This window comes from Bombus pyrosoma, linkage group LG1 (genome assembly GCF_014825855.1).
Source record: "Bombus pyrosoma isolate SC7728 linkage group LG1, ASM1482585v1, whole genome shotgun sequence".
NCBI classification, from domain to species: Eukaryota; Metazoa; Arthropoda; class Insecta; order Hymenoptera; family Apidae; genus Bombus; species Bombus pyrosoma.
Window position 1 is genome coordinate 5,840,599 of NC_057770.1, and position 25,559 is coordinate 5,866,157.

General features: G+C 46.7%; 1 protein-coding gene across 4 annotated transcripts in view; it reads right to left on the reverse strand.

Annotated features, from left to right (window-relative positions):
• LOC122565641 overlaps positions 1-25,559 on the reverse strand; it is a 225,797-nt gene that overhangs the window by 7,733 nt on the left and 192,505 nt on the right. For 2 of the 4 annotated variants that reach the window (XR_006316226.1, XM_043721828.1), the window contains exons 10-16: positions 24,612-24,746; positions 22,979-23,184; positions 21,283-21,543; positions 20,681-20,745; positions 19,364-19,568; positions 18,886-19,031; positions 18,388-18,516 (exon numbers count right to left, since the gene is read on the reverse strand). Coding sequence is in view for 2 of the 4 variants with exons in the window: in XM_043721828.1 (XP_043577763.1) it covers positions 18,388-18,516; positions 18,886-19,031; positions 19,364-19,568; positions 20,681-20,745; positions 21,283-21,543; positions 22,979-23,184; positions 24,612-24,746 (1,147 nt within the window). In the remaining 2 variants the exon portion in view is untranslated. The other 2 variants (XR_006316227.1, XM_043721846.1) reach the window with 2 other exon arrangements.

Sequence of the window (25,559 nt, forward strand, 5' to 3'; positions counted from 1 at the left end):
GTGTACGTTCTAATACGTCTAGGCTGTCGATAATCGATCAATCTGGATCGTACAAATACGCGGAAAAGTATATGGCGACAGAATTTACATCGATGTAATTATAATTTATGGCCGTTGTAATAATTTAACATAAATTACTTAAATTACGAGCGACGCGCTGAACGACCCAGTTATCGTAATGATTTAATTAAGCAGAATGATAACACATCGGGTTGGGAAAGCAGGATTTCTCTTGTAATCAGAAATTAAATCACGCCGTGTAATATCACTGGGGCCTGAAAATTTTGCCGTCTTTTGTCCCGCTCCGTTCCTATTGTACTCGCACAGGCCAACGTCGTTCGCTGCGCGGCTATTTCAGATAACAAGTGCTAATTTTTCCGTCGTTGCGCTTAAGCCGCGCCACGGCCTCCGCCAGGGAAATTATGCTAAATTAACAATAACAAGATCCCTTTGTCCGCGGCCTCGTGAACCGCTCCCTCGCGCTTATAAAACACCGGGCTCGCACTTTATTACCTCGAACAAACTACTTTTTCCAACCTTACCGTCGCCATTCTCATCCGCGTTAACGATCCTCCGCGCTTCTTTTCTCCGACTGTCGCTGACATTCCCGAGAAACGAAGAATTTTGCATGGACAAGTATCGAAAAGTGTTTCGGTTACCACAGAGAAGCTTCGCGTACGAGCGAAAAAGATAAACGTGAGTGACAAAGGCGCGAAGTTTCTCGTAAACTAATCGACGACGCATTACGCTTTCCAAAAGTTAAATTTAGAACTTCGTAAAGTCCTACATTAAGCGAAAGAGCCCTCCTCGCCACTCGAGTTCTTGCTGTCCGTCAGCTCTATTCCCTCGCCGGTAATCAAAATTATTCCTGACCTAATTTACCCCTCGGTATAAACATCCCAACGAAATAAAAGCGGGAGAAAGATTAACGCAAAAAGAGGGGAGGTTCTGCGGCGAAAGGGAGTACCTTTAACGCGATTTTAATTCGCTCCGACTTCGTAAGCCGGCGAATAATTAAGTCAGTTTCAAGGTCACGGTCGCATTAACTCAAAAGGGCGTGTTTCATGCGCTCGCGAGCACTCCTATAAAGTTTTTCCATCCCCCCGGGGTAGAGAAAACGGTCCCCCTAAACGTTTTCTTCGGGCATCCCCCGATATCGACTTAACGACGCCGAATGTAACTCGTCCTGCCGTGCTGCCAGCTTCTCCGTGCGCATCGATTTCCATTTTCATCCCTCGTATCATTTTCTCTCTTTCCCCTTCCTACTTCCACTCGTCTCTCTTTCCCTCCCTTTCAACGTTTCGTCGTTTTTCCTTCTGACGCTTCTCCTCTTCGGGCTTCTTGTTCCTCGTCCCCGGAATTACCCTCGGCTCGTTGAATCTTTAATTTCCGGCAGAGGCGAGACCGAGGCCAGAGCAATTTTTGGCGATATTTTCCGAGGACCAGGCTGCGCGCTACCGTACGACGCTGTGCGCCACGTGGCCCGACCAGGCCAGCGACGAACGCGTCGCGACGCTCACGACGTCACCGCCGGTTCCCTGGTCGTTCTGCCACGGCAGAAAGGTTCGTTCGTTCGTTTCGCCGAAGCATCGACGTCGGATTTTCAATGAAATTAAATTCCACCCGAAAGGAGGGAGCCAACCAACCGCCAACCCCTTTGCACTCTTCCATTCGACTCTTCTCCGTGCACCCTTCCGAATAACTTTTCGCAAGCAGGCAGAGGCTCTCCAGTTCTTTAAATTATCGATGCACCGAGAATTCCCGTTCCGCACTCAGCCATCCACGCCATCCAAATCGATTCGTTCTGCTGTCTGTCTTGATGTACTTCGTTCTACCGGACGTTATTTCCTCTTTTCCATCTTCCTCGCTTCTTCTTCCTCCTCCTCTCTGGATACAATGTCTTTTCTTTTCTCCGCTGCCACCCATCCTTCTCCACCGTATTTTTTTCGATACGCGCGTATCGCTCGATATCAGTGTACGACTATCGTATTATCCGAAGGGAAAAATTCGATATCTGCGCTGTCTGAACGTGTCTCCGGTCGAAAAGTCAGCGTGTAAAGGAAAACGAGGAACAGATAACGAAACGACCCTCCTTGGGGAAGAAAATTTCGGTAATCGTCGGCTTTTTCGCTTGGCATCGAACGAGAGAGCGCAACTTGTTTCGAAGATAATAATTCGAAAGCTCGATTCGAATCGTTCGTTTCCTTTCATCGGCGGAGAACCGAGAAAAATCGTCCGACCTTGTTCAATTCCCGATGTAATTGAATAGACCACCACTGGAGAAATAATGATCTATACGCGACCGGGTCGAAGCACTGGGCGGTAACTCGTTTTACACATTGGCCAACGCTAATTGTAGCGTGTTGCGGCTTAATTATCGAATATGCGATCCAACCGCGAATTTCGTCGCTCCTCTCTTCTCCTACTCGTCCCCCCCAATACCTTCCCATCCTCTTTATTGACCAAAAAGTGTATCGCAATAATTAACTCGATTGCCTCTCCGGCGTCAGCGCAGACCGCCAATCCGGAATATTTTCAATTATAACGTCCAATAATAACTATAAATAAATCACAAAGCGATAATTAACTCGGAGAATTCTCCAAACCGAATATATTCTCTAGAGCTCATGAAATATTCTTTTCAAGAGCACTCGAAACAAGAAAGAAAGAAAGAAAGAAAGAAACACGTAGAAAAGCTCTCAAAATGTTAGTTTCAAGAATGACACGATTTCTCCTAGTATCGTTAAGGTACGATATCTAATTAGCAAAAGGCGTCCGTACCCCGAATTCGCCTTGCGTCTATTCTACTCTAGCACGGAACGAGAAGAGGATGTCGCGTTTTCGAGGCTCGTCTCGCAACGAATTCGAGGCAAGAAGGAGAGAAGGAGGAAGGAAAGGGGGGGGGGCGTTTTCATAGAATAATAATCAGCCGGCGCTTGAAACAATGACACGCTGCGAGTGGCTGATTAAATTGATCCGCAAGCAACGTTCTTGTGCTAAGTTTCACGCAGAACGCGCAAGGATGAGCCGGGAGGACATCTGTCTCACGCCGGCCAGGAATCGTTCGTTCCGCTTTCGTCGGGTAAATAGCATTCTCGATTCGGTGTCGGCTAATGATGTTCCTCGGCTCTGAGCTACCCCTCGGTTCGCAGGAATTTCCGTGGGAACGATGCCAATCAAAGCATAGAATCGAGAGACTGGCGTGGCGTTCTTCACGGCCGAGTGTCGTTTAGAATTTATTCGCGAAACGGCGAGCGAGCGTGGGTGTTGGTGAACGAGAACAGGCTTGGAGAAGATTTATGAAGTCGAAGACAGAGGATAAATGACACGTAAGATAACAAAAACTAGCGAAGGGAGGTAGCAAGAATTAAAAAGAAGTTTGGGAAAGTATGATAGAAGAGAAGGGAAAAAATGTTGCAGGGGTGGCAGGCCAGCAGAAACACTGACAAAGAACAACGAACTAAAAGAAATTACAAAAGGAGAAGAAACTCTGAGCGAACGAAGAATCTGATAGAAACCAGCGAAGAATCTAGACTAGTGGCCATTGTCCAGACCAAAAGACATCGGACAATGAGTTGAAAGTTTACGAAGACCAAAAAAAAAAAAAAAAAGGAAAAAAGGACGAAATGAAAGTAGAACGAAGGAAACAAAATAAATCTTTCATTACGAGTATCTGTCCTAGTCCTGGACAACGCGACGCGAGGAGCAAATGTCAAAAATACAAAGGTCCGACGACGTATCGTCTGCGACGTGTGACCTGGATCTTGAATTATCATCTTACGAGTGCAACCGGATATCGAAACTTGATTCATCGTGAAAAATTGTCAACACCCTGAATACCGTGAATCGTAATTTCATTTTTCGCAAGGGGAAACGTATTGTCGCTGAACTATGTAAAAAAAATGATTAGGTTAGTGGAAGATACAATTTTGAAATCTTTCTTTATCAGTGTCAAGAGGCGATAAAGTTTCAAAGAGTGTTAAATTCTTTGCTGCTAATCGAGACTGGATTGTTCCGTCGTGGGTAAATAAAGATAACTGCTTGCACTGTTGGGGATTAAAGGCAGCTCCGTTGGCACGATCGATAAAGAAACACGACGGCGCGGCTGTGGATGCTTGTCGCTGAACAGGTGGAAGATGGAAGCGCATCCAGTGGAATCTCCGCGGTTCTGTTCTCTATAGACAGCCAGAAGGGTGCTTCCATTTATACTCGTGACACGGTGAATTCCTTATTAATGATCGGCTAATTGAGTTTCTTGACAGAATAACATGGCCCTTCTCTCGCGGCGCTTTTTAGTGACAGCCGAATAAGAAGAGGGGGAAGATGGGGCTATAAAAACAGCTAGAAGCGAGAGGGGAGAAGTCTCGTGAAAGATGTGAAATTAAAATAGCGAAAGGAAGGAAGGAAGGAAGGAAGGAAGAAAGAAAGAAAGTTAAATAGAAAGTTCATGAAGTTGGAAAAAATGAGACCCCGGTTAAGATGCAAACAGGAGAGAAACACAAAAATGCAGAGAAAATAAAGAAAGATAGACTACGGAGTAAAAAAGGAAGAAAAATGGGGACAGGGGGCAGAAGTTGGAATAAAAAACATGAAAAGAAATAAAGATTAAGTAAGCCAACGAGTTGTAAAATGTAAATGCATGGTGCGACATCAGTGGCAAGCTATAATACATAATGACAGATGAGAAGAGAGCGAAGAGAAACGACGTCTAGGTGAATAGGGAGTCGGCAAGGCTGACATAATGAAGAACAGGCAGGGATCCATCTTGCAATTACGATTCCCACTGGCCCTTCCATCTCTGCCGACAGAGAGAAAGCCCTTTCATCGAAGCAAATGCATTTGATATCAGGAACGATTGTTCTCGCGGATTGCCCACCTCTATTCGCTCTATCCAAGATGATCCTTATACACCCTGTTCGCGCCACCTAAACGACGGTGTCAATTTATAATGGCGATATAATAGGATTTGACGCGTGGTCTGGGAACCCAGGATCAACGGATGATGCAGCTAATTATCAGGCGTCTCTCTCACAAATGAAATAGAATACCGGCAAACCAACAACCTGATTTCGTAATTGAATTAAACGGAGCAACTACACTTTCAGCGCCACTATCAGACAGTTTTTAAAAAGATATTTCTGCTTTGAGAGGGAATACGACGAAACGGCGACGTATGCGGAACAATAAGGTTTTGCGGATAAAGCAAAAAAGGAAAAGAAAAAAAAAGGGAAGAGGGGAAAAAGGAGAAATTCCGGCATGCAAGATGTTGGTGCGCCTTCACGTGTTCGCTTAATCAATAACGACGTCGAGTCTGCTCGACGTTAATCGTTAAAATGGAAGGAAAAAAAAGAGGAGAACAAGAAGCAAAGCGCGGGGGGGGGATGAACGAGGAGAAAGAACGAACTCGGCTCGGATAAAGGGGGGTAGTGGAAAAATAAAAATCAGCCAGCCGGTCTGTCGAGGGGCGAAAGTCAAGGAATAACGACATGCAACGCATGCCGGCTGTATAAAACGTAAAGGGTTGCCGTCGTGGAAAACAGCTCTGTCACGCAATGCAAATGAGCCTTCGAGTCGCGCGACAACCAACTCCTGCTGCTCTCCAGACCGGCGTCTCTTTCTCGCGATATTTTTGCCCATATTTTTGTTCCGTCCCTCCGTGGTCCGAATTTATTACACTCCGGAAGGGACTTCCCTTCGTCCGAGACGAGAACCTACTCGATTCTTCCGCAAATTCTTCCCATATGCGAGTGTTGTTGCTTTAGAATTCGTAGCTTCGGGAATTTTCGAAGATTCCACAGAACTGCAATTCTACGTTCCAAAATGTCCAAGGATTACGAGGATGAATACGAGGTCAGACGTCTTAAATTTCATCGCCGGAGGATTCCGGAGCTGTACGATCGCGGAAGACGCGAATTTCCAAAATCTCAGAAACGACCGTGACTCTCGGCGACCTCCACATCGTCTCGATACTCTAGAAATTCGAAATTTCTATCGAAGCCGGAATCGTCGCGATCTTAGAGGCCTCGGAAAATCTTTCTCCGCCGTGGATTCTCGGAGGAAAAATTCCATTCAACCCTGTGGCTTGGCTTCTCTAGAAATCGTTCGAGAACGTTCGTGTGAAACGACAGGCTCGTTTGCATAATCATGCACGAATCTTTCAAAAATCCGCCGCTGCTGATGAGATAAAAAGGAACGTGCTCCAAGTACGTGCGAATACAGGAAACGCGTGAGAATGGTTTTTTCGCCGGACACGAAGGAAGAATCGTAGTTAGCCGAGTACGAAGCACAGGCGACCCGGTACGAATGAATTAGCCGTGAAATCGGAATCAAACACGCGTCCGGTTGTTTCTCTTTAAACAGCCTTCTGCTGGAGTAAGCAAGTTGCGTGTTAAAAGGGTTTTCTACGGCTGCGTTTCGCGTGTTCCGCTACGTTCTTTCTTAAAGCCTGGAAAGCTCTCGAGGCGTCGCTGAGCTGTTTCGCTGTTTTAAAAATGAAAGACCGCCTCTTTTCCGCTGTCCGCCTTGTTTCCTCGGCGGCGTCGCGACGGCCGGCTACTAAATCTTCGTGTCGCACGCTTTGAACGGAACTAGAGGTCGCGGGACTAAAGATCGTTCGACCGGGTTCAACGTCGATTTTATACTTTTGCCGGAATAACGCGATTCAAATTCGCGACCAAGCACTCGCGTCGATTAAAATTAATGAGTCGACCGTCCACCACGCGAGACGAGGCTGGCTCGCCTTGCCAAGCAACCTCGGTGTTAAGGAAACGTTAAAGGAGAAACATCTTGTTTCGCATGGTCGAGTCTCTCTCGCTCTTAAACCCTAAAGATATCGTGTGTACGGAAGCACAGCCGCGCACGCCTTTGGACTGTTTTAAAAATGAAAGGGCCCTTTCTCTCGAGCTCGCTTCTTTCAAGAATCGCTCGTAGCTTCGCCGTGTTTCCTCGTGAAACTGTGTCGAGATACAGCCCTCCCTCGGTGCAACTCTTTAACCTCAGCTCTTAACGATTTCTCGCACGAAACCGTTGCCGCGATCGCGATTAACCAATATTCGCCGGCTGGACACGCGCGGTCACCCTTTCCGTGGAAATAAGCACTCGCGATAGCCACATCGCACGAGAAACTTTCCAAAGTTTAGATTAGAAAGTAAAAAATAAACTTCCATCGTGTGTCTCGTGTCCTGACGACCAGACTATCGAAATCGACTCCAGAGGATTTGAACTTTCCAAGTCAGACGACATTCCCGAGACTCGACGAATTTGCAATTCGTCTTTGTTTCGCGAGTAGCTTGGAAATTTGGGGACGCCGCATCGTTCACCGCTTTCATTTTAATTCTAGTGTTCGCCGAGAGCGATCCACTCGCGTGTACGAAACAGAAACGCTAAAATAAAGAACACGGTCGTCTATCGTCGCCGGATCGTCACGTCGAGGACGATCGTCGGAAACGATCGTCCTGGGACGTGCGCCGAGTATCGAAACGGTCCACGTAGGGATATACGCGTGTCAGAAGACAGAAAGAAAGAGGTGAGGAGGCAGAGTCGTTCGCTCTAGCTTCGTCAAATTGGCAAACGTCGCGGGAACGACGTACACGAGACGGTGTCGTAAATTTTCGTGTGCAATTTTGCCGTAGCGGAGTTCGAGCCGCCGCCGAAGACCTGGGTGTGGCTGATACCACTTGGAGTATTTTTCTGCTCGCGACAAGCACGCACTTTGCTCGGATTTTTGGCTCGCACGATGTTACCAGAATTATCGAGTTCGGCGCGGACAACGAAATCCGTGTAGTTTGGAACGACGACGATACCGTTCGACGATAACATTCCATCGGTTAGAAATCTGTCGACTTCAGAGAATGGAAACGAATTCGTTGGCGGAGAATCTTGCGGTACAGCGAGGAGAACTTGCGAAGAACGTTAAGAACGAAAGAGGAAGAAAAAGCTGGAGAAAGGTTTCTGATTACGTGTTACCGAAACGTAACGTGGTACGGTAACATCCGGTTGACTCTCTGTTGGTCGGTTTATTCTACCACCGCACAGCGAGCAAGAAACAAATTTAACGATCCGCAACAGGCCACTGCAGCGTTAGTTCTCCGAACCCACCCGTACAGCTTTAAAAGCGCTCCTCTGGCCAATTAGTCGAGCAAATCGAGCCACGATCCAACCGTCCGATTCGGCAATTCTCGCCACTGGGTCGCCGGTATATTCCGGCACTCTGGCCATTCTTATGACAACGACGATACTCTTGTAAATATCACCTCTTGGAAAAATTCCAACGCGACTATCGTTCGGAACTGTGCCACGGAATCTATTACGGAGTGCGAATGAAATTTTCAGTTGCTGTGACGGTCTACGGGAATAACGAGCAGCGTAACAGAACAGAGCAGAGGAGAGGAGAAATAGATGGCGGAGGAATAGAGCGGAAGAACAAGGAGAAAGGGTTGAAAAACGCTAGAACACGGTCGAGAGCTCGTTTGCTCTGGCGGGGCTGGCTTTCTTCTTTCGAAAAGTCCGCCCTTCCTTTCGCCGCGGGCAAAATTAATCGGAGGTAGCTCGATTCGTCTGTCGGTAGCTCAAAGGCGCGTAGGCGGTGCGAATCATTTCTCGCGGGGCTGCCGGTACACGCCAATGTCCCTCGGGAGAATGCATTCCCCTCGTTACTCGCCTACACCTATCGCCTTCTTTCCTTTCCCGCGTTTTTTCCTCGCCGCAAAGTTGGCGCGCGCGTCGAAACGCGACTGCCTCCAGCGGATAAATTAGCTTCTCCTTTGACACCGATCCGGACATGGAATAAATCGTCAACAACGGGGAATTTCGTCGTTGATAGATGGCGCGTGTGTTTCAAAGGATGGGAACGATTTGATCCGCGGATCGTCACGGTTCAGGATATCTGGAATTTGTTAATGAAATCGAGTCACTGGCTCAGGAGCGTATTTCGCTTCTCAAGGACGAAAGCAAAGAATTATTCGAGAATTTCGACCTGGATTCCGATTCAGAAATTCCATCCTGCCACTCGTACCGATCCTGAACCCGTCTCCTACCCGGAGAATAATCGAAACGCGTCGAACAAACGTACGACCCACTTGGTGAAACGCTGCTCTCTGTGCGTGTACCTCGTCCTACGTCGATGGTAGACGTTTCCTTGACATTTTCAAGGCACCCCACTTTACCCGGCCAGGGACAACAGACGTCTCCGCAAGGTAGAGCTCAGGAATCAACGGGGGTCGAGGAGAATCGGTGCTTTGTCGCTTCGATGACGTTCGTCGCCATTCGCGATTGTCGATCGAGCACGAAGCAGATGGAACTCGAAATGGCGGCGTTCCCGCGATATCGCCGTCTTCATTCAGATAAGGTCTCAATACCTTAATAGGTCGGCCTATCGAAGCCAGCCACCTAACATCCTCCGCCATGTCCCGCCGTCGTATTGTCCGACTGCCGTTGCTTCACGATGAACATCCACCGTTTCGATATCTATTCCCGCGTACGCGGCCCTTTGTCGTTGAATTCCAGACGGAAAATTAAGATCGAACGAGCCTTCGTTTAATAATGCAAAAGTTCCAGGCACGAGGTAGTTTCGGCGGGGTTAAATTTTATTCTTCGGCAAAATTGCGCCAGCGCAAGATTCATCGGCCAGATTTATTCTTATCGTACTTCCCTTAATCTTTAGGCCGAGTTATAATGAAACGTTATTATGGGGGAATGATATTCCCAGCGGCGACAACTCGCGGGCCACGTCGGATGAATTTAACTTGTCCGCGGAGGTAACTTCGTGCCAGGCTAACTTTAAATTCTTTATAAAAACGTTCCCTCAAAAAGAGAAGCCCCTTTCTTCTCCGTACAGTGAATTCATTCGTTTCCGCCAGTATTAGAATCGTTATCTGACGAGACCGAATGTTTGATCGGCTACCATTGTTCCATGTAAACTCTCAAACAACTCGATCTCGCTAAACAAAAATCGAGCAACCTTCTCTCTCTCTCTTTCTTTCTCGTTCTGTCCAGCATTAGTTCTATTATTCTACGAAGAGAGGCGAAGGACGTCGATAGTGAGGGATGTAACGCGTGACAGTTCCAGGTTTTTTTCTGTCGGAGCACGCCGACTTAATGGAGCGGCAAAGCGCTTTATCTCTGAATTTAAAAGAAGAATGAGCGGAGACGCTGGCGACCGTTGGAGCTTGGAAAAGAAAATAGAAAGGGGCGTACGGTCTGCGTCATCGTCGTTGTGCCCGCCTCAACCCCCGATAATTCAGGGTCGTGGATACGGCGAACGGTATTTGCCTATAATTCGACGCTCTGCTTAACAATGCGAATCGGTTCCCGTTCGATTCATCGATCCTTTCCTTTCTAAATGTTAAATGGAACGAGACGCGGGCTCGACGATGCGAGAATTCAGCGCGGCAACGGGAGACCACGTTTCCGGCTGTGCCGCCGCCACTCACAGATTCCTTTTAGTCCTCCGCCCCCCCTCCACCTCCCCATGAAACTTTCGTTCCAGGTTGAATTAAAAATTTTCGACGACCATACCACCCTTCGCAGATTTTATTCCGAACCGATTAGCGGCCGTCTACGAATCGAATTCCGCTGGAATATAGGTCAGAATAGAAGAGAGGAGATCAGCAAGAAGCAACCCACAGTTCTTGACTTTTCAGATCAAAAGTAACTTCATGGAGAACCGAAAGATTGAGTATTGAGTCTAAAGTGTCGTAGGTCTTGTTAATTGTCTCGAGTCTACGATCTCGACGCCTGCCGAATGTTCCAAATCGTACAAGTTCGATATTTCGAAGCTCACGTTTCTCCAGACATGTCTGACGGAGAACATTTCAGATTTTACTATCAAAGACCGGCGAAGATAGTCAAACATTTAAAACCCAAGAGAGTTCTCTGGTCGCAACTGGAAGCTACGCGTTCCTCGACGAGTATCATCGAGAAAAAATCACGAGTTTCACGAATATCAAACTCTCGGCAACCCGAGGTACGAGTAAACGTTGTACTTCGAGCTCTAACAGACGTCTCCAGACTCGGTGTATCTAAATGAATTGATCCTTGAGCGTCTAAAGTACCGTTTGTGGTATCTGTTACCCTGAAGCCGGTCTCTGTGTCCGATAGAGTCGCTCGAAGCGATCCGCTGCCGGATAAATCCTCGTTCCGGCTGCTCGTCGTTGATTCTCGTTCAGCGACGTCACTGTTGTCGGGCAAAGTTTATTGGAACGTGCTTAATTAACTTTCCAGCGGTGACTTGGCCGGTTGGCGTCGACATCGCGTTATCGCGATTATCTCTAAGTCGACGAGGAACAGCTGGAAATTCTGCAGCCGAAAATCCCTATAGTTTCGTTGAAGGTAACGCGTACGAACTGATCGATCTACCGAACGAGCTTCGATCTTATCGTTGGTTAAATGTACTATCCTGTGCGTTTTACTTCGCCCGTGTCGTCGTTCTCTCCTTCGTTGGAAGATCTTAGAACTACTAAATCTCAAGCCTGGAACTGAGACTTTTTGAAAAAAACTATTCCGTGTGCTGAAGGTATAGAGACATTTTAAGATTGGAAGACTGTGATCCTTATCGTACAATTTCAGCAGAAATATCGCGCAAGGCATCGAATCCATGGTTCACGACCTGTATCGTCTTCATTTTCAAGGGGAAATAGAAAAAGACGAGAGAAAAAGGCAGAGCGAAGGAAGAACGAAGCAGCCTCTTAAACGGCGCATGGAAATTCAATGAAAAGTCACGAGAGAAGCCGAGATCGATACTTGGACGCGGGAGTACGGGGTGACCGTGGGTCGAGGAGGCATAGGTGCCTCTGTTGGCCGTTTGCCAATGCTTGCCTATCTATGTGGAACACCTGTGCTTGCCCGACGTTGCTCGATATTTCGAACGACCAACAAAAAGCGCGCGACTACCTCGCCCTTCCGTCCACACAGCTAATTTCGCAAATGAATTCGACGACGGCATCGGCACCCCTCCTCTCTACATCTTCCATATTACGATTGTACATTACGCGAAACGAAAGCATCGAATCAGTTCCGGTTTTATTCGCATCTTGCTGGTCGCGATTCTCGATCGAACTCGTCGAACAAACTCGAGATTTTCAGCGACACTCGTGAAAGATAAGGCGAAGATCGACGACGCTCTGTGTATCGTCAAAGTTTTACGATATCGTTCGTCAAAGGAAGAATGCACGTTTGTTCAGAGCGATGCTACTTTACGCACGTAATCCTCCGAGACGTAGTCTATCTAAGCTGAGGGATGAGATTCGACGAACTCGGTAACCAAATTGAAACAAAAAGCCGTGGCTGACTATCAGCGAGCTTGAGATCACGAATCGGAGGCTCGGAATTTCAAGAAATTTAAATCCATTGATCCCGAGATTCGAGATTCCACGTAGTCTAATCTAAAGAAACCCCACGCTACCTAACAAAGCCCTCTCGCAGTTTCTCAACGTGGTCCCCAATAACCAGCATCGTGGAACGTTTGCCAGTGACTAGGGATCTTTCTATCTCGGCAGCTGGCCCGCTTCGAACCGATTAAATTATTTTCTTCTTCTTTTGGATGATCGAACAAGAAGCGGATTCGAAAGGGAGTGGGGAGCAGTTGTACCGCGAACATACGGTGTTCGATCAGTGATAACGGTCATCCGGAGGCCAATAAGTCCATTCAATTCTCTAAACTCGCTCTTCTCTCTGCATCATTCCTCTTCAATTTCCCCTTCCTCCCCTATGCTCCGTCGCGTTCCTCGTCCATTTATCTATATATCCATCTGTAGGTCGTGCCATTCAGCCGTCCAGTTCCGCGGAAGATCGAAACTGGCTATCTCCAGGCAGAATTGGCAGAAACGAGGTCCCTAATCCCATCGAGCTGTTATTCAAACAGCCTCGATTCTCGTTTGCGGTGCAGGGTATTCGTTTCCTTCCGCGATTTCGTACTTCCGTGGCTTAAGAACTCCGGAGAGGATGGAACAATTTATCCCGGCCGAACGAGATTTCGAGAGATCGAGTGGCCTTTGGACGTCGAAATGAGAATTCCGAGGTTTCAGTGGTCGAGACTTTGCCGAGTTTTATTTGTTAACCAGCCTCCTCGGGAACGTTACGTAATATATTTTGCCTTTTATGAAGCGGGGAAGTGAAGTGCATAAAGCTGGTTGATTTTTAAAAGACCCCGCCAACTCAAAGGCGATTAATCTCACGTCTCTCACTTTTTGATGGTTCGCGTGAGAAGATTAGCGCGAGCTATATGAAATTTCGAGGCGACCGGAAGCGATTGCGCTATCTGCGGACGTGGATCGCGCCCTACACCCATCAGATTTAGGTTTCCGTGAAACTAAAAGGGAACAATTCCGAGGCGAGTCGTCGGACAGGCTCGCGAGAGGAATCGATGCGGCACGCTTCAAATTAATTATGCCGCGCAGATATATTCGCGATGTAATTACTTTCGGGCAAACAAAACGAAGGATATTTTCCATCGAACAAAATTTCCATTGGGATTCGCTAACGAAACAGGTGTCAATTACGTAAAATGAATATTGGCCGACACAGTACGTGTTTCGACGAAAACGAATTTTGAATTAAAATAATGGATGTTGAATCTTCAATGAAACTGGCCCTTTCACCGAAGCGCAGAGCAGCGGGAGTTCGATTCTCTCTGCAAGCCGCACCGGCGAATAATTGAAGATGCGATTTGAAAATTTTCCGAATGATCGCAATAGTTGAACGATGTAGATTCGTCCGCGTGCCTGGCGGCGTTTTAGCGGCACTTTACGCGACGCTTAATTCGAGGTAGGTCGGTTTTAATTTTTCGACATCACCGACTAGTCGATGTTCGCCATTAAAGCGACTTTTTAAATCCCTGCGCGTTTAAACGCGCATTATTCTTGCCAACTTCCGGCATCTTTCCGCTTTCCAGCGGCGTCCCCGGAGGCTCAACGAGCCCGGATTTAGACGAGCAAACACAGACTCTAAGAAATTAACTTGGCAAATTGCTGGCTCGGCGATCCTGGATCCGAAACGTTGCGGAAAGTTTCGACTTTGTGAAGAGGAAAAATTACGATGCCCCGGTGATTTTGTTAAACAAAATTCAATGACATTTAACAGCCTCCATTCGACAGACTCAAGAAGCAACTTTCACCTTGCTTTATATTATTTTCAAGCGTTGACCTTTCGTTTCACCTTTACGGCAAAGTTTAAGTTCACCTTTAGGGGAAAGTTGTTTAAAAAAACATTCCACGATTTTTATAACTGATTTTACCAAATCGCTAAAGGAAAGAATAAAAATGAAAGAGAAAGCGTAAACGGTAGATGGCAGGTAATCGAAGCGATACTGGAAATCGAAGCTAATGAAGGTAGAAGGTCCGAAAATCGATTTACGAGCGGCCGAGAGGAAGCGTGCTTTACGACGGGTCGAGGGGCCGGTCGCGGTCCACGCGCCATAACTTCTGCCGGTCGCGTAATTGCTTTATTAGGAACTCATTTGCAGGCCCCCGCAAATAGCCGCGATGCCGAGACCGAGCGACACGTCGAATTAAAGCGACCGATCGAACGAGCGAGCGCGACCATTCCGCCAAGTTCGTTTGCGGTTCGCTTTACCCACTGTTCGCTGTTCCCCCTTACCATCCGCTTCCTTACAACCGACACTTTGAGGCCCCCACGTGTAATTATGCCCGTAGGGTCTGGTAATTGAGTAACTGCTAACGTCGCGTTTCCTACGTTTGCTGCTTTGTGTAAAAGATCTCTCGTATCGATATTTCACCTTTGTTGTGCCGCGTTTTTCCAAGGTGTTAATTACGTTCGCCGTTGTTAATTATTGCGTTATTACACGTTCCAGAATTTCCTCCTATTATAGGCTCGGTTTCTTCTACATTCGTCGGATGATTTTTTTACAAGAATATCGAGGGTCATCGACGTTGAACGTAATCGATACTCGTAGTGAATTTTTCTTTGAGGAAATCTCGTCGATTTGCGTCGATCTGTGACCGTGTAAAAACTTGGAAAGTGGCCATCGAGAATGATAAAAAGTGTTCGTGGCCGGATCGCTCGGCGTAGTCTGGTGATTGGTGCGTCTGCCAGTTTTTACGCCCTTCGAACAATTTCGTTCCGTCCGGAAGCGAAACGAGGGGAATTCGCGGCACGTAGCAAGCTTAGGAAAAACATTAAAAATCGCCGTCGGTGATATTCGCTTTTTTAATCGCACTTATTTGGCCGGAGACCAGCACCGACTGGCCTTAATTAAAGATTTCAAACGGGCGTCGCGTCGCTCGAATCGTCACGATGTAACGACTATCCTAGATCCGACTGTGGTCAACACGCTGAAACTAATTATAACAGTCTAGTCACACCCTCAACCGGAAACTCGGACCACCCACGTGTCACGAGAGATAATTTTTTTCACATCCCTTCCCCCCTCTCTTTTTTCCATCGTACCTCGCCGAAACAAATAAACCGTCGAATTCCTCGGAATTCAATAAAATTCGAGACTCGCTTCGAATCGTTTTGCGCTCGAGAAGCTCGTTCGACCATTTCCGCGGATCCGTGAAAAAAAAACACACATACACACGGACAAGCGGTGAAGTGCGTGGTCCGCGCGTTTCTGCCTCGCGAATCGAACAATAACGCGATATCCGGCCAAGCTATTTGATTAAAACGGATCATTGGAGCCGATATATCGTGAATTCAATTGGAACTCGTTTCGCTCCCTTTGCGATCGTATGTTCAATTACGAGGTAGAAAGAAACCGAACCAGCCTCCATCCCCTGATTTCTCTTCTATAGGTCACTTTCCAGGAAATCGACCCTCTCCAACGTGTGGCCAAAATACGCTCCTCTAATTTCCGGCCCAGCCGCATCTAGAACGCGGCTCGATCCCCCTGGAAATTCGGAAAACCAGCCCCGCCACCGATCTATCACGCTCCATTCCATTTAATTTTCATGCGTCGGAACTTTGCCTCCTTATTCGTCGACTTAATTAAAGGGCACGTTAATTAACGCCGTTAACAGCACCAATTTGCCCCGTTATCGTCGCAGGTTTTCTCGTTTCCAAGGTTTGTCTCGTGTTGCGCGTCCCAGCTTCGCGGTAGCTCGATCGGCAGACGATTCGTCGCGTTCACGCGATCGTCCAGCCTATCGGCGTGCTATTATTTATCAACGACCACGAATTCCAATCGAAGACCGAGGCAAACAGGGATAATGGAGCGGGAATCGTTAAACTGCAGCGTGCAAATTACGTTTTCGCGCGATGCTCGCCGGACCGCGAAATTCTCGCGACGTGGCTCTGTGTTTGCGAGTCGATCCGCGAATTTTCCTTTCCACGGGTGCTATGGTTTGCCAATCGAGGACGGCTTAGAACGTTAAAGAGCGGAACAAGGAAAAAGACCTGTAGAGGAAAAATAGGGGGGCGGGGGTGGATTGCGCCGAACGAGACAGGGCAGAGCGCGCCAATTCAAATCCGCGATCCCTCCATCAAATTGCAAATCGACCGGCGCTTAATCGTAAATTGGAAATTGCCGCGGGAGCTCGTATGACCGACGCAAAATGCTCGACGTTGCCGCTTGGCCTGCAGCGCAACCCTATCGATACAAGTACGCTCTCCGCGCTTGGCCCTGGACGATATTTCGCTGAAAAATACAGGGAGTGCGAAAAAAATGGCACTGGCGAGATAAACACGCGTCGAAGTCGATTTCGCGGACGATTCGCCAAACAACTTTTTGTCGAAAGTAAGAACCACTTTTTCAAGGGTAACCGTAATTGAATATTTTCTCGGCTGATGAAGTCGCTCTTTAAATTGCATCGAATTGAATTCGCGCACGAAGTATCGAATAGCTTTTTCGATCGCTTTTGTTCCGAGGAAGACCTGCGTGGATATTTTCTACGGATAGAAGCTCGATGTGAACGTGGCTTACCGCTTGGCGCGCCAAAGTATCCGGCTAGCGTATCAATTTTTCACGCATATATTTTTCCCTTCTATCGGTTCGCTCGTTATCCGCTACATCGCGGTACCACTCGACGCGCTTATTTACGATTTCCGTGAACGGTCGCCGGTGTTATTCGCTAAACAATTTATCGATCGAGAAGGCGCGTGAGCACGCGTGGACTCCGCGACGCTGCCTAACGAAATCGTGTCGCGTTTTAATTGCCTTTTCAATGCGCGCCCTCGACTGGAGTAGAAAAAAGCCTGGGACCGAAGGAAATGTCGCGCCGCTGCAACGAATCTGCTTTCGTAATTAGCATCGCTTGTTCGATTATCGTTCTGCTCTCGCGTCGAGTTTTCTCAAATTCGAACTTATTCTCTTTAATCAAAAGTGGTAACTAGCTTTTGGTAGCGGCAACTTTTTATACCAAATGGAATCGCCAGACCTAACTCTCGATTCGAAAAAAAAAAAAAAAAAAGGAACCTTCGGCGTGGCGACGAAATTTTCATATCGAGCGAAAACAATTTTTGCCCGGTTGGAAATCACCGAGTCGCAAAATCAGATACGGAGGAGGGGGTCGTTGGATAAATTTCGGGGAAATTAAGGATGGCGTACCGGCTAATTAATCGCGATAATCCCCCTACGAAAGGGGTGTTCGGTAGTCTGGTTCGTTTCCCCTCGAGAGGTCGCGAGTTTTACGAGCGAATCGGCGGTGGACAGAGAGGGCGCGAGCGAGAGAAATGAAAAGTTCTGTAAAGTTTGATATCGCCCCTCGGATATACTGCACGCACTTCCTGCGCGTGGCACGCACGCGGTCGCGTAAACACGAAACCAGCCCTTCCGTCGCGAACCGAATATACGCTGCGCACGCGATTCCTTCTTGCCGCCGTTCTTTTTCTTTCTCCTGTCTCTTTCTTTTTGTATTTTCTGCACGACGATGAGTCACGACCAGGGACCGTGATCTTGAAGTCTGAAATTTAAACGCCACTAAGAAATCTCGAGAGCGCAACGAACGGGCCTACAAACCTTTTCTCGAGCCAATTGCCAGCGTGCCATCCTACTGTCGACTCACATATTATGTCGCTAATTTCTTCTCCAAATCTTTGTCCTTCGATTTATTCGCATCGATTCTATGCTCACAAACTCCAAAGAAAATATCCTGGTTGTCCAAACCGGTAAAATGTTGGAGCAAACAGTAAAGCCCAAGGGGCGGTCCCGAAGTTGGAGATAAAGTTGTCGGACGACCAAGGCATGCCTCGCGGCTAATTCAATAACGCGTTACGTATAAACGGTTGACGAGTGGCCAAACAGAGAGGCAGACTAGTGAAAAGCTAGGGGTGGCAATAAAGTTACGAGCTAGGACCACTCAACTAGGCTGAAAGTCAGGGGAGTACGGATTTGCCGGCAAATAAGATCAGAATTGATGCGAATTTACGGGACGAGGGGAGAGAGAGAAGAAAGAGAGAGAGAGAGAGAGTCGTTGCTATTTGCAATTTACTCACCTTGACGCGCAAAAGATGCTGCAGACTTTGAGCTTGACTGCTATTTAAGGGTGGATTGTCAGTCCCGAGACGCGCCACTGCAATCACGTTTTCTCGGGTCGCGTTGTACAGGAACAGCGTGCATACTGTCTGCAAATAAAACGGAAAAAAGGAATACGAGATATGTCTCGACGTCATCCAACGCTATCTCGCATTATTAAGTTTCGCCCAGCCGTGTGCGCTTTATATTCCCGATCCGTCTGCCTTGCCGCCTCTCGAGATTTTTCTCAGCCCCGCGTGAATACCTCACACAGCCGAGAAAGGACGTCGCCGTTTCGGCTTAAAATTCGTTCGGTCTACCGTTCGGACGAACCGGTTTGAAACAGATCCTCTAGGTTTGCGGAACGCGATAGAATTTTGATTATAAGAAGTGGAAGAGATAGAGGAGAGAGAGTAGGTCAACCGACGGTACGAGACGTTTTTAGTAAGAATGATGGATAATAAGGTAAGGTGTTTTACCTGGTTATTAACTTCTTCTCTCATGAAGTTATCGAGGGACGACACTGCGTCCAGGACGGTGAGGTTATTGTGCCGTCGCAATAAGCTCTCGTCCTTTTCGCTGTAGCCCAGGAACATGAAAACCCCGTGCGGTATAGAATAAGCGTCTGTAGAGACAAATCATGGAAAGATATTATCACAGAGCCACGATAGCATTTAACATTTTTAATATCTAAAGACGAGGTAAACGATCTATAGTACACAAAGTATTTTCGTTTCATCAACTTGAGTTGCAACTAAGTTTCTAATTAAATCGGTGAAAAAGTATTTGAATTATTTCGTTTAAATCATCGTTTGGATCAGGTTGCCGTTCATCTTTCTGTTGCCCTTTTGTTATACCCGTTTGTGGTTTTAGATATGATTTCTGCTATCTGTCTTTTATGCGAATTGGATATTTCCTGTGTACTAAAATAAATTATTATAAATGAATAACATTCACCTGGCGAGGGCCGCATGCATATGAAACGACCGCTATAGCAAAGGCAGGGTCCGCGATGCGCCTGATATGCCGGTGCTTCGTGATTGTAAAAAGCAAAGTCCGTCTTGCAGGGCGACGAGTCCACGCAGATCGTGTTGCAGATCAAAACTTCACCCTCGCCGCACTGACACAGCTCAGAACATTCCGGCTCGTCCTCGCGATACAGCTACACGGATCAAGTATACGGCTGGTTGATTCGCAGTTCAAAGAGTATAGCTCTGGTCTAAATCTTCTTCGAGAGACACGGGCGAGTTGCGTCGAATCGATTTGGCTACGACTCGTTTTTGATTAAAGAGAAAAAGGATCAAAGTCCAGGCAGATGTATAAACAAGATACGTTAAAACATTGCCGTTTCTAAATATGCAGAAACGTAAAATCGAGTATGACCTCGATGAACGTTTCCTTGTTGTCTCGTTTGAATTTACCGTAATTTCTGAATATTAAATTTGAGAGAAAAAGTCCCAAGATTAGTCGAATTTTAGATCCGGTCAGTTTACCGGCTGTGACATTATTTCGAAATCGATGATTGTAATGGAACACGATAATCAAGATACATGGTATTTCGTTTTAAAGATGAATGGCCCGGCTTGAAAACAGCGTACGTTGAATATTAATTATCGTCGACGTTAATCGCGATACTCGGAATTAAAATTTCCAGTCACCATTCGACATTGTTGTTAATTCACTGACATCGATCGACGAGATAATGAACACCGCGTGGTGAAAAAAAGATCTTCGTCTCTTTTCGCCGGCTTTTACGTGTATTCGCGAATTCAATGGTTCGCATTTTTACATTTCACGAAGCAGTGTTAAAAGCTTGTTTATCATTTCCGCTCGCGTTTCTTTACTTTCTCGCCAATTAAAAACATTCCCCCGTGTTTTCCCTAAGCGCTCCGAGAGTATCAAATTTCTGAATTTCCGTTTATGTTACATCGTCGCGTACGCGATTAAAGTCACCGACGTCGCACAATACGTACTTGTAACATTGTTCGCTTTTAATAATCGCAGCCAAACCGGCGAGAAAGTTGCGCGAAACACAGCCAAATTATTTATCGAGCGAGTGAAACGGCATTTGAATTTCAACATACTCCATGCCACAGTTATCCTGTATTTAAACAAGAATTCCGTTTCAACCGTCTGCATTTTTCGTTGCTCTAATCTTCCTCGACTTTCGATTGCTTTTCAAATCGTAGCCCGTGTTTCTCGAATCTGCCAGCCGGCCGAGAACGCTTTTCGCCCGGTCGCTCGCGAAAATACCTTGCAGATCGTCGAACTCACCCTCTTGCCTTCGCCCTCCCTTATGTATTGGTGACTTTGCCTCGGCCTTTGAACCACACAGAAGCCTATAAAGAGACGAACGTTCAGACGTGTGCTACACGTTACCCGGCAAACTGTTTTCCTGTCTTCTTTCCCCAGTTCCCGCCCTCGTCTCAACCCGTAACCGTCGCCACACCCATTCCCCGTTTCGAATCTTTCTTTTAGCCCGTTTCAAGCCCTCCCACCCCATCGATTCGCTTTGTAACATTCGACGCACGGGCTTTCGCGGCAACGAAACGAAAATTCCTCGTGTGTCCTGAACAGAATCTCTCTCGTCCGGTTCGAACGATCAAAGGAGCTGCGCTTTTCCCATTCGAGAAATACCGCGCTCACGCGTCGCTCTTTTCCTTCGTCGACTTTCTTTCTCCGAGATTTCAATACTTTGCTCCTTTTACTTCACCGATTTGCCAATCCCCGCGTGAGTAATTGCCCCTTGTCGTCGCGCACTTGACTCTATTTAAGTCGTCTATACGAAGGCCAATTGATGTAATTGTTTACGACATGAAAAGGGAACAAAATCTGCAGATGGACAAGATTATTATTACCAGCGAATGGACACTTACGAGGTGGCGTGGTGGTTGTAGTAGTAGTGCTAGGGGTGGTACTTATGGTGGTACTGCTGGTGGTGGTGATTTCCCAAGTTTCTGTAGGTTCTGTGGTCGTCCATCTCGTCACTTCCGGTATTTTATTATCTTCCACTTGCTCGACCATGGTAACCGTGGTCGTGCTAACCGGTGACTTGGTAGTCGACGAGACCGTCGTTGTCGTGGTCCTCGGGTAATGATGATGTTTCCTCCTCGCGTGATAATCTTTCTGAGATTCGACTGAAACCATCGGCAACTTCGTCTTAATGCCCTCTCTCCGCTATCTATGATTAGTTAAAAAATCTTTTAAAATTACTTTGGCTCTCTAGGATGAACACATCTACCTCTTAACACCGGAAAAAAATGAAATGAACGATCGTCGAATCGATCGAATCGTACGTTTCAGCTAACGGGTTGGTAAATAAATTCACACCATAGCAGTTGGTCCAGGTTAATTTGCATCTAACGTGTTTATCGGCCTGGCGAAAGGAGGCCATCAAACCCTGCTGTTTGACCTACATTTCCTATCGGGAATCGGCGAAAGACGATCGAGCTGGTCGATGCAGTTAACGCCGACACACACACACAAACACACACATACACAGGTATACAGGCGATGCACTTCTCGATCGAGCAGCAAGCGCAATTTCTTCATATCTAAATGACTTATCTGTCGGCTGAATGCCGGCTACCATCAAGTTTTGCAACGCGATTCGCGGTAACAGATGTAAGATCGATAAAAGTCCCGTTTCGCTCGTCCGTACGTTCTTTCGTTCAATGTAATAGCAATTCCGCGATCTCAATGAACCTTGGCGATCGCTAGACGATCGCTACAGATGAACGTCTTTATGCTCCGGTTTGGAACATGGATAAGACACGAGTTCCCGTAGCTCTATTCACTCGTCCTATCTTTCTTCCATTTCGTACTTTCTTTGCCGTTTGCTCCCTTGTAAAAAGACAATAAATCTTGTTTAAAAAATAATTTATGATATTCGTAGAATCGAGGTGTATCCGAACGGAGAACGCCGAGAGAGTTAGCGACTAAAGCCATTCATCACGTTTTCCAATAAACGGCCGAATTACATATTTAGCCGGGGGCCAGGGCGGATGATAAAAATAAGATGAGCCTGCGCAAAGGAATCGGCTCTGTCATCGCTCAGATATTAATCGTCTCAGATATTAATCACCGTACGGACTGGCACATCGTATTGTCTCGAACGTTTCACCGTTCTTTTGGGCAAATGTTTAATCCCGTCGGATGATTTTATCGCGGGAAAGACACGGCCTGCTTCAAGTTTTTTCCCCGGAGGATGGACATCGTCCGCCGCTTAAAGCATCGAGGGAATTGTATCTGCGACGAAACAGTCGCTGTCTTTCATCTTCTTTCGCTTATGGTATCGCGTGAACATTTTTTCGATCGAACAGGATCGATTACGTCGAAACGCGCGTCCCACGGCTCTTGTTATTCCTTCTTTCGAACGCCTACGTAAAGGCGCTATATTTACGCATAGGCTATCTGTCATAAATAAACTCGTCTAACTTCGAAACACTGTAAAAACGAAAATACGAGAAAGTTCGTGCTTTGCGAACAAATTTTTCTTCGAAGCACGCGTAATATTTTATCAACGACCAACTGATAAAATGTTAAAGGTTGGATTTGTTTTTAGGTACTCACCCACGCAAGGGTTCACCCAGAGGAGTCTCTGCCAGCCCAAGCAATCGTAAAGTTGCGTGAGTTCCGTGCCCTTGCACGCACAGTTCGATCGTAGTTCCGTGCCAAGTATTCCCAGCATCGCTTTCCTGCATTCTGCGGTTGGACCGGCACACTTCTTCGTTACGCTGTCCACTGCGCAGTTTTGCTCGTAGTACTCCAACCTCGCTCTACGCAACGTAGTAATTAGGTTACGCCGTGAACTACTTGCGAGCATCTAAACGACCAGTATCATCAAAGCGCTCGTCACGAACTTCCGACGAAGACTGACGTTTCGAGGACGAGGAGCAGCAGCTCTCTCTCTCTCTCTCTCTCTCTCTCCTTGTCGCTCGGTCAAAATTGAAATCGAAATTATTCGGTCGGAGTTTGTAAACATGTCAACGGCCCAATAGGATTTCCGCGTTTTTGCACGAGACTTTGACCTGCTTTCTAAATTGTTTTGAAGATAATCGCAGTTCTGTTAGGATATGCGCGTGTGTGTTCGTAGGACGTAGAGCGTTATGCACGAGATGGTTTCATCGAGTTTGCTCGATTATAGGCTCGTCGAAGGTTTTCTGCATACGGAAGCTATTAATAATACATATAATTATGATGATTCATGGATTGTTATTCGAGCAATTGTATACGATAAAATCAGGATAATTTATTTGTTCGATTATGACTCGTCTTTTCGATAGAACGCGGCACTTCGTTATAAAAATTGTTGCATAATGCATCAAACGATTAAAGAATATTCGATGCGATAAAAACGAATTCGCATCGCGGTGCGATAATAAATCAATTAAAATGCCTCTACGATATATGTACGCTGTAATTCAATTGTCACACGATCCAACCGCCGGTCGATCGAAATCGATCCGCCATGAATATTTGCGTTCGCATAAACGCTCGGTGGGGCAGTCCACGATTCCTTTCCAATTCAAAATTTTCAATCGAATTAATCAACGGCCGGATTTTAATTACACTCCGTTAATCGACTGGCGATAAATAGCTTCAGCTTTTTCAGCTGATCTCGCTTCACGTGTCGAATTCCGATGGTAGTCGCGGATCGGTCGAGCGGATCCGACGGTTATCGTAATTGCAGTGCGGCCGGACGGACGTCTTTTTCTTAATAATGAAGTGTTTCATTACGTGGCAAGACTGGATCAAGCCACGTCTCGTTGACTCGCAATTTAACTTTCAAATTGAAACGGCCATCCCTTCCACTCGGGAGCTGGCCAACGTGAGAAAAAAGGATTCGAAGCGTTTAATCAAAAGGTCCGGTTTATCCAGACCGACGATACAATCTAGCCGTTGCTGTTCGCGATAAGCGCCAGACAAAATTGTCCCGCCATTGTTGTCCACGGGGCCGATTAATTTTTGCGATCTTAATACAGCCTCGATTAATCTCGTTTCTCGTGCCCCTTTCGTCTTTCAACTACGAGATTACGATGTTCACCGTGAAAATGGAGAGATTCATTTTTCTTGGATTAAGCGTTATTAACCTTCTTTCGTGAACCATCAACGATGCTGCATTAATTTTATACGACGATATTATAAGCGATCTCGTAATCGATATTACATTGTTAATTAGGTTGTTCCGATATTTCGAACGTACTTGCATGCCTCGTGCTCCTTGCAGGCTTCTGCCAAACTGTGACAGGTCGGCAAATCGCCCTCGGTACGTTGCGCGCACGCAGGGTACATCTTTTCCTGCGCGATCATGCACTCGTCCTTCTTCCCGTCCGTTTTTCTGGAAAAAGAGAAAGAAAAAACCTTATTCTTATTTCATTTATTACATCTGTTCGTGAGCGTTTCGTCGAACGATATCGATACACGTATTTCTAAAGACCGAAATTCACGATTAGACGATAGATTATCGAAAGGATTATTAAGATAGCGCGGATAATTGGAAGATATTTGGTCTTAAAACGAGCGATTCGATTCGTCAGTGTGGTCAGATTGCGGAAACAAAGGGAAGACGAAACGATTTACCGCATCACAGAGCACCGTCCTGGAGTCTACCCAGAGAGTAAGAGATCTCCATCTACCTTCCCGAGGGCTCCAGCGAGTTTTAAGGGAGAAATTCCCAGGCACCGCAAGGTGGGTATTGCTCAACGAGCATTAAACGAGACCGCCACGTATTTTATTCGACCTCGAGACTTTCCCTTCCCTTTGCTCTCTCTCGTGTCCTTCGATTCTTTTCTCATCCACGTACATCGCCTCTGCTCTCTTCCTTCTATCAATTTTTACGTTTTATCAATATCTCTCAGGCGAAACTATAGGATGCTCTAATATTTTGCCTAATCCCGAGGCATTCGATCGATTAAAAATTAAACCAGCTGATCAAACGAATGATCGTTCGACGATCCTTTGAATTTTCCTCGGATATCTCGCAAGCAAACCGCCCCCGTAGTGCTAAATTAATCGTTGCATCTTAGGACAGCAGCTGGAGAATACGAGTTCCAATTTGTCAAAGACACGGCAAAGTCCGGGTACAACGAGAGTCGTCAAATATTAATAAATCCCGAGATGATACCGATATCTCGTGTTTCGGGGCGGTTAG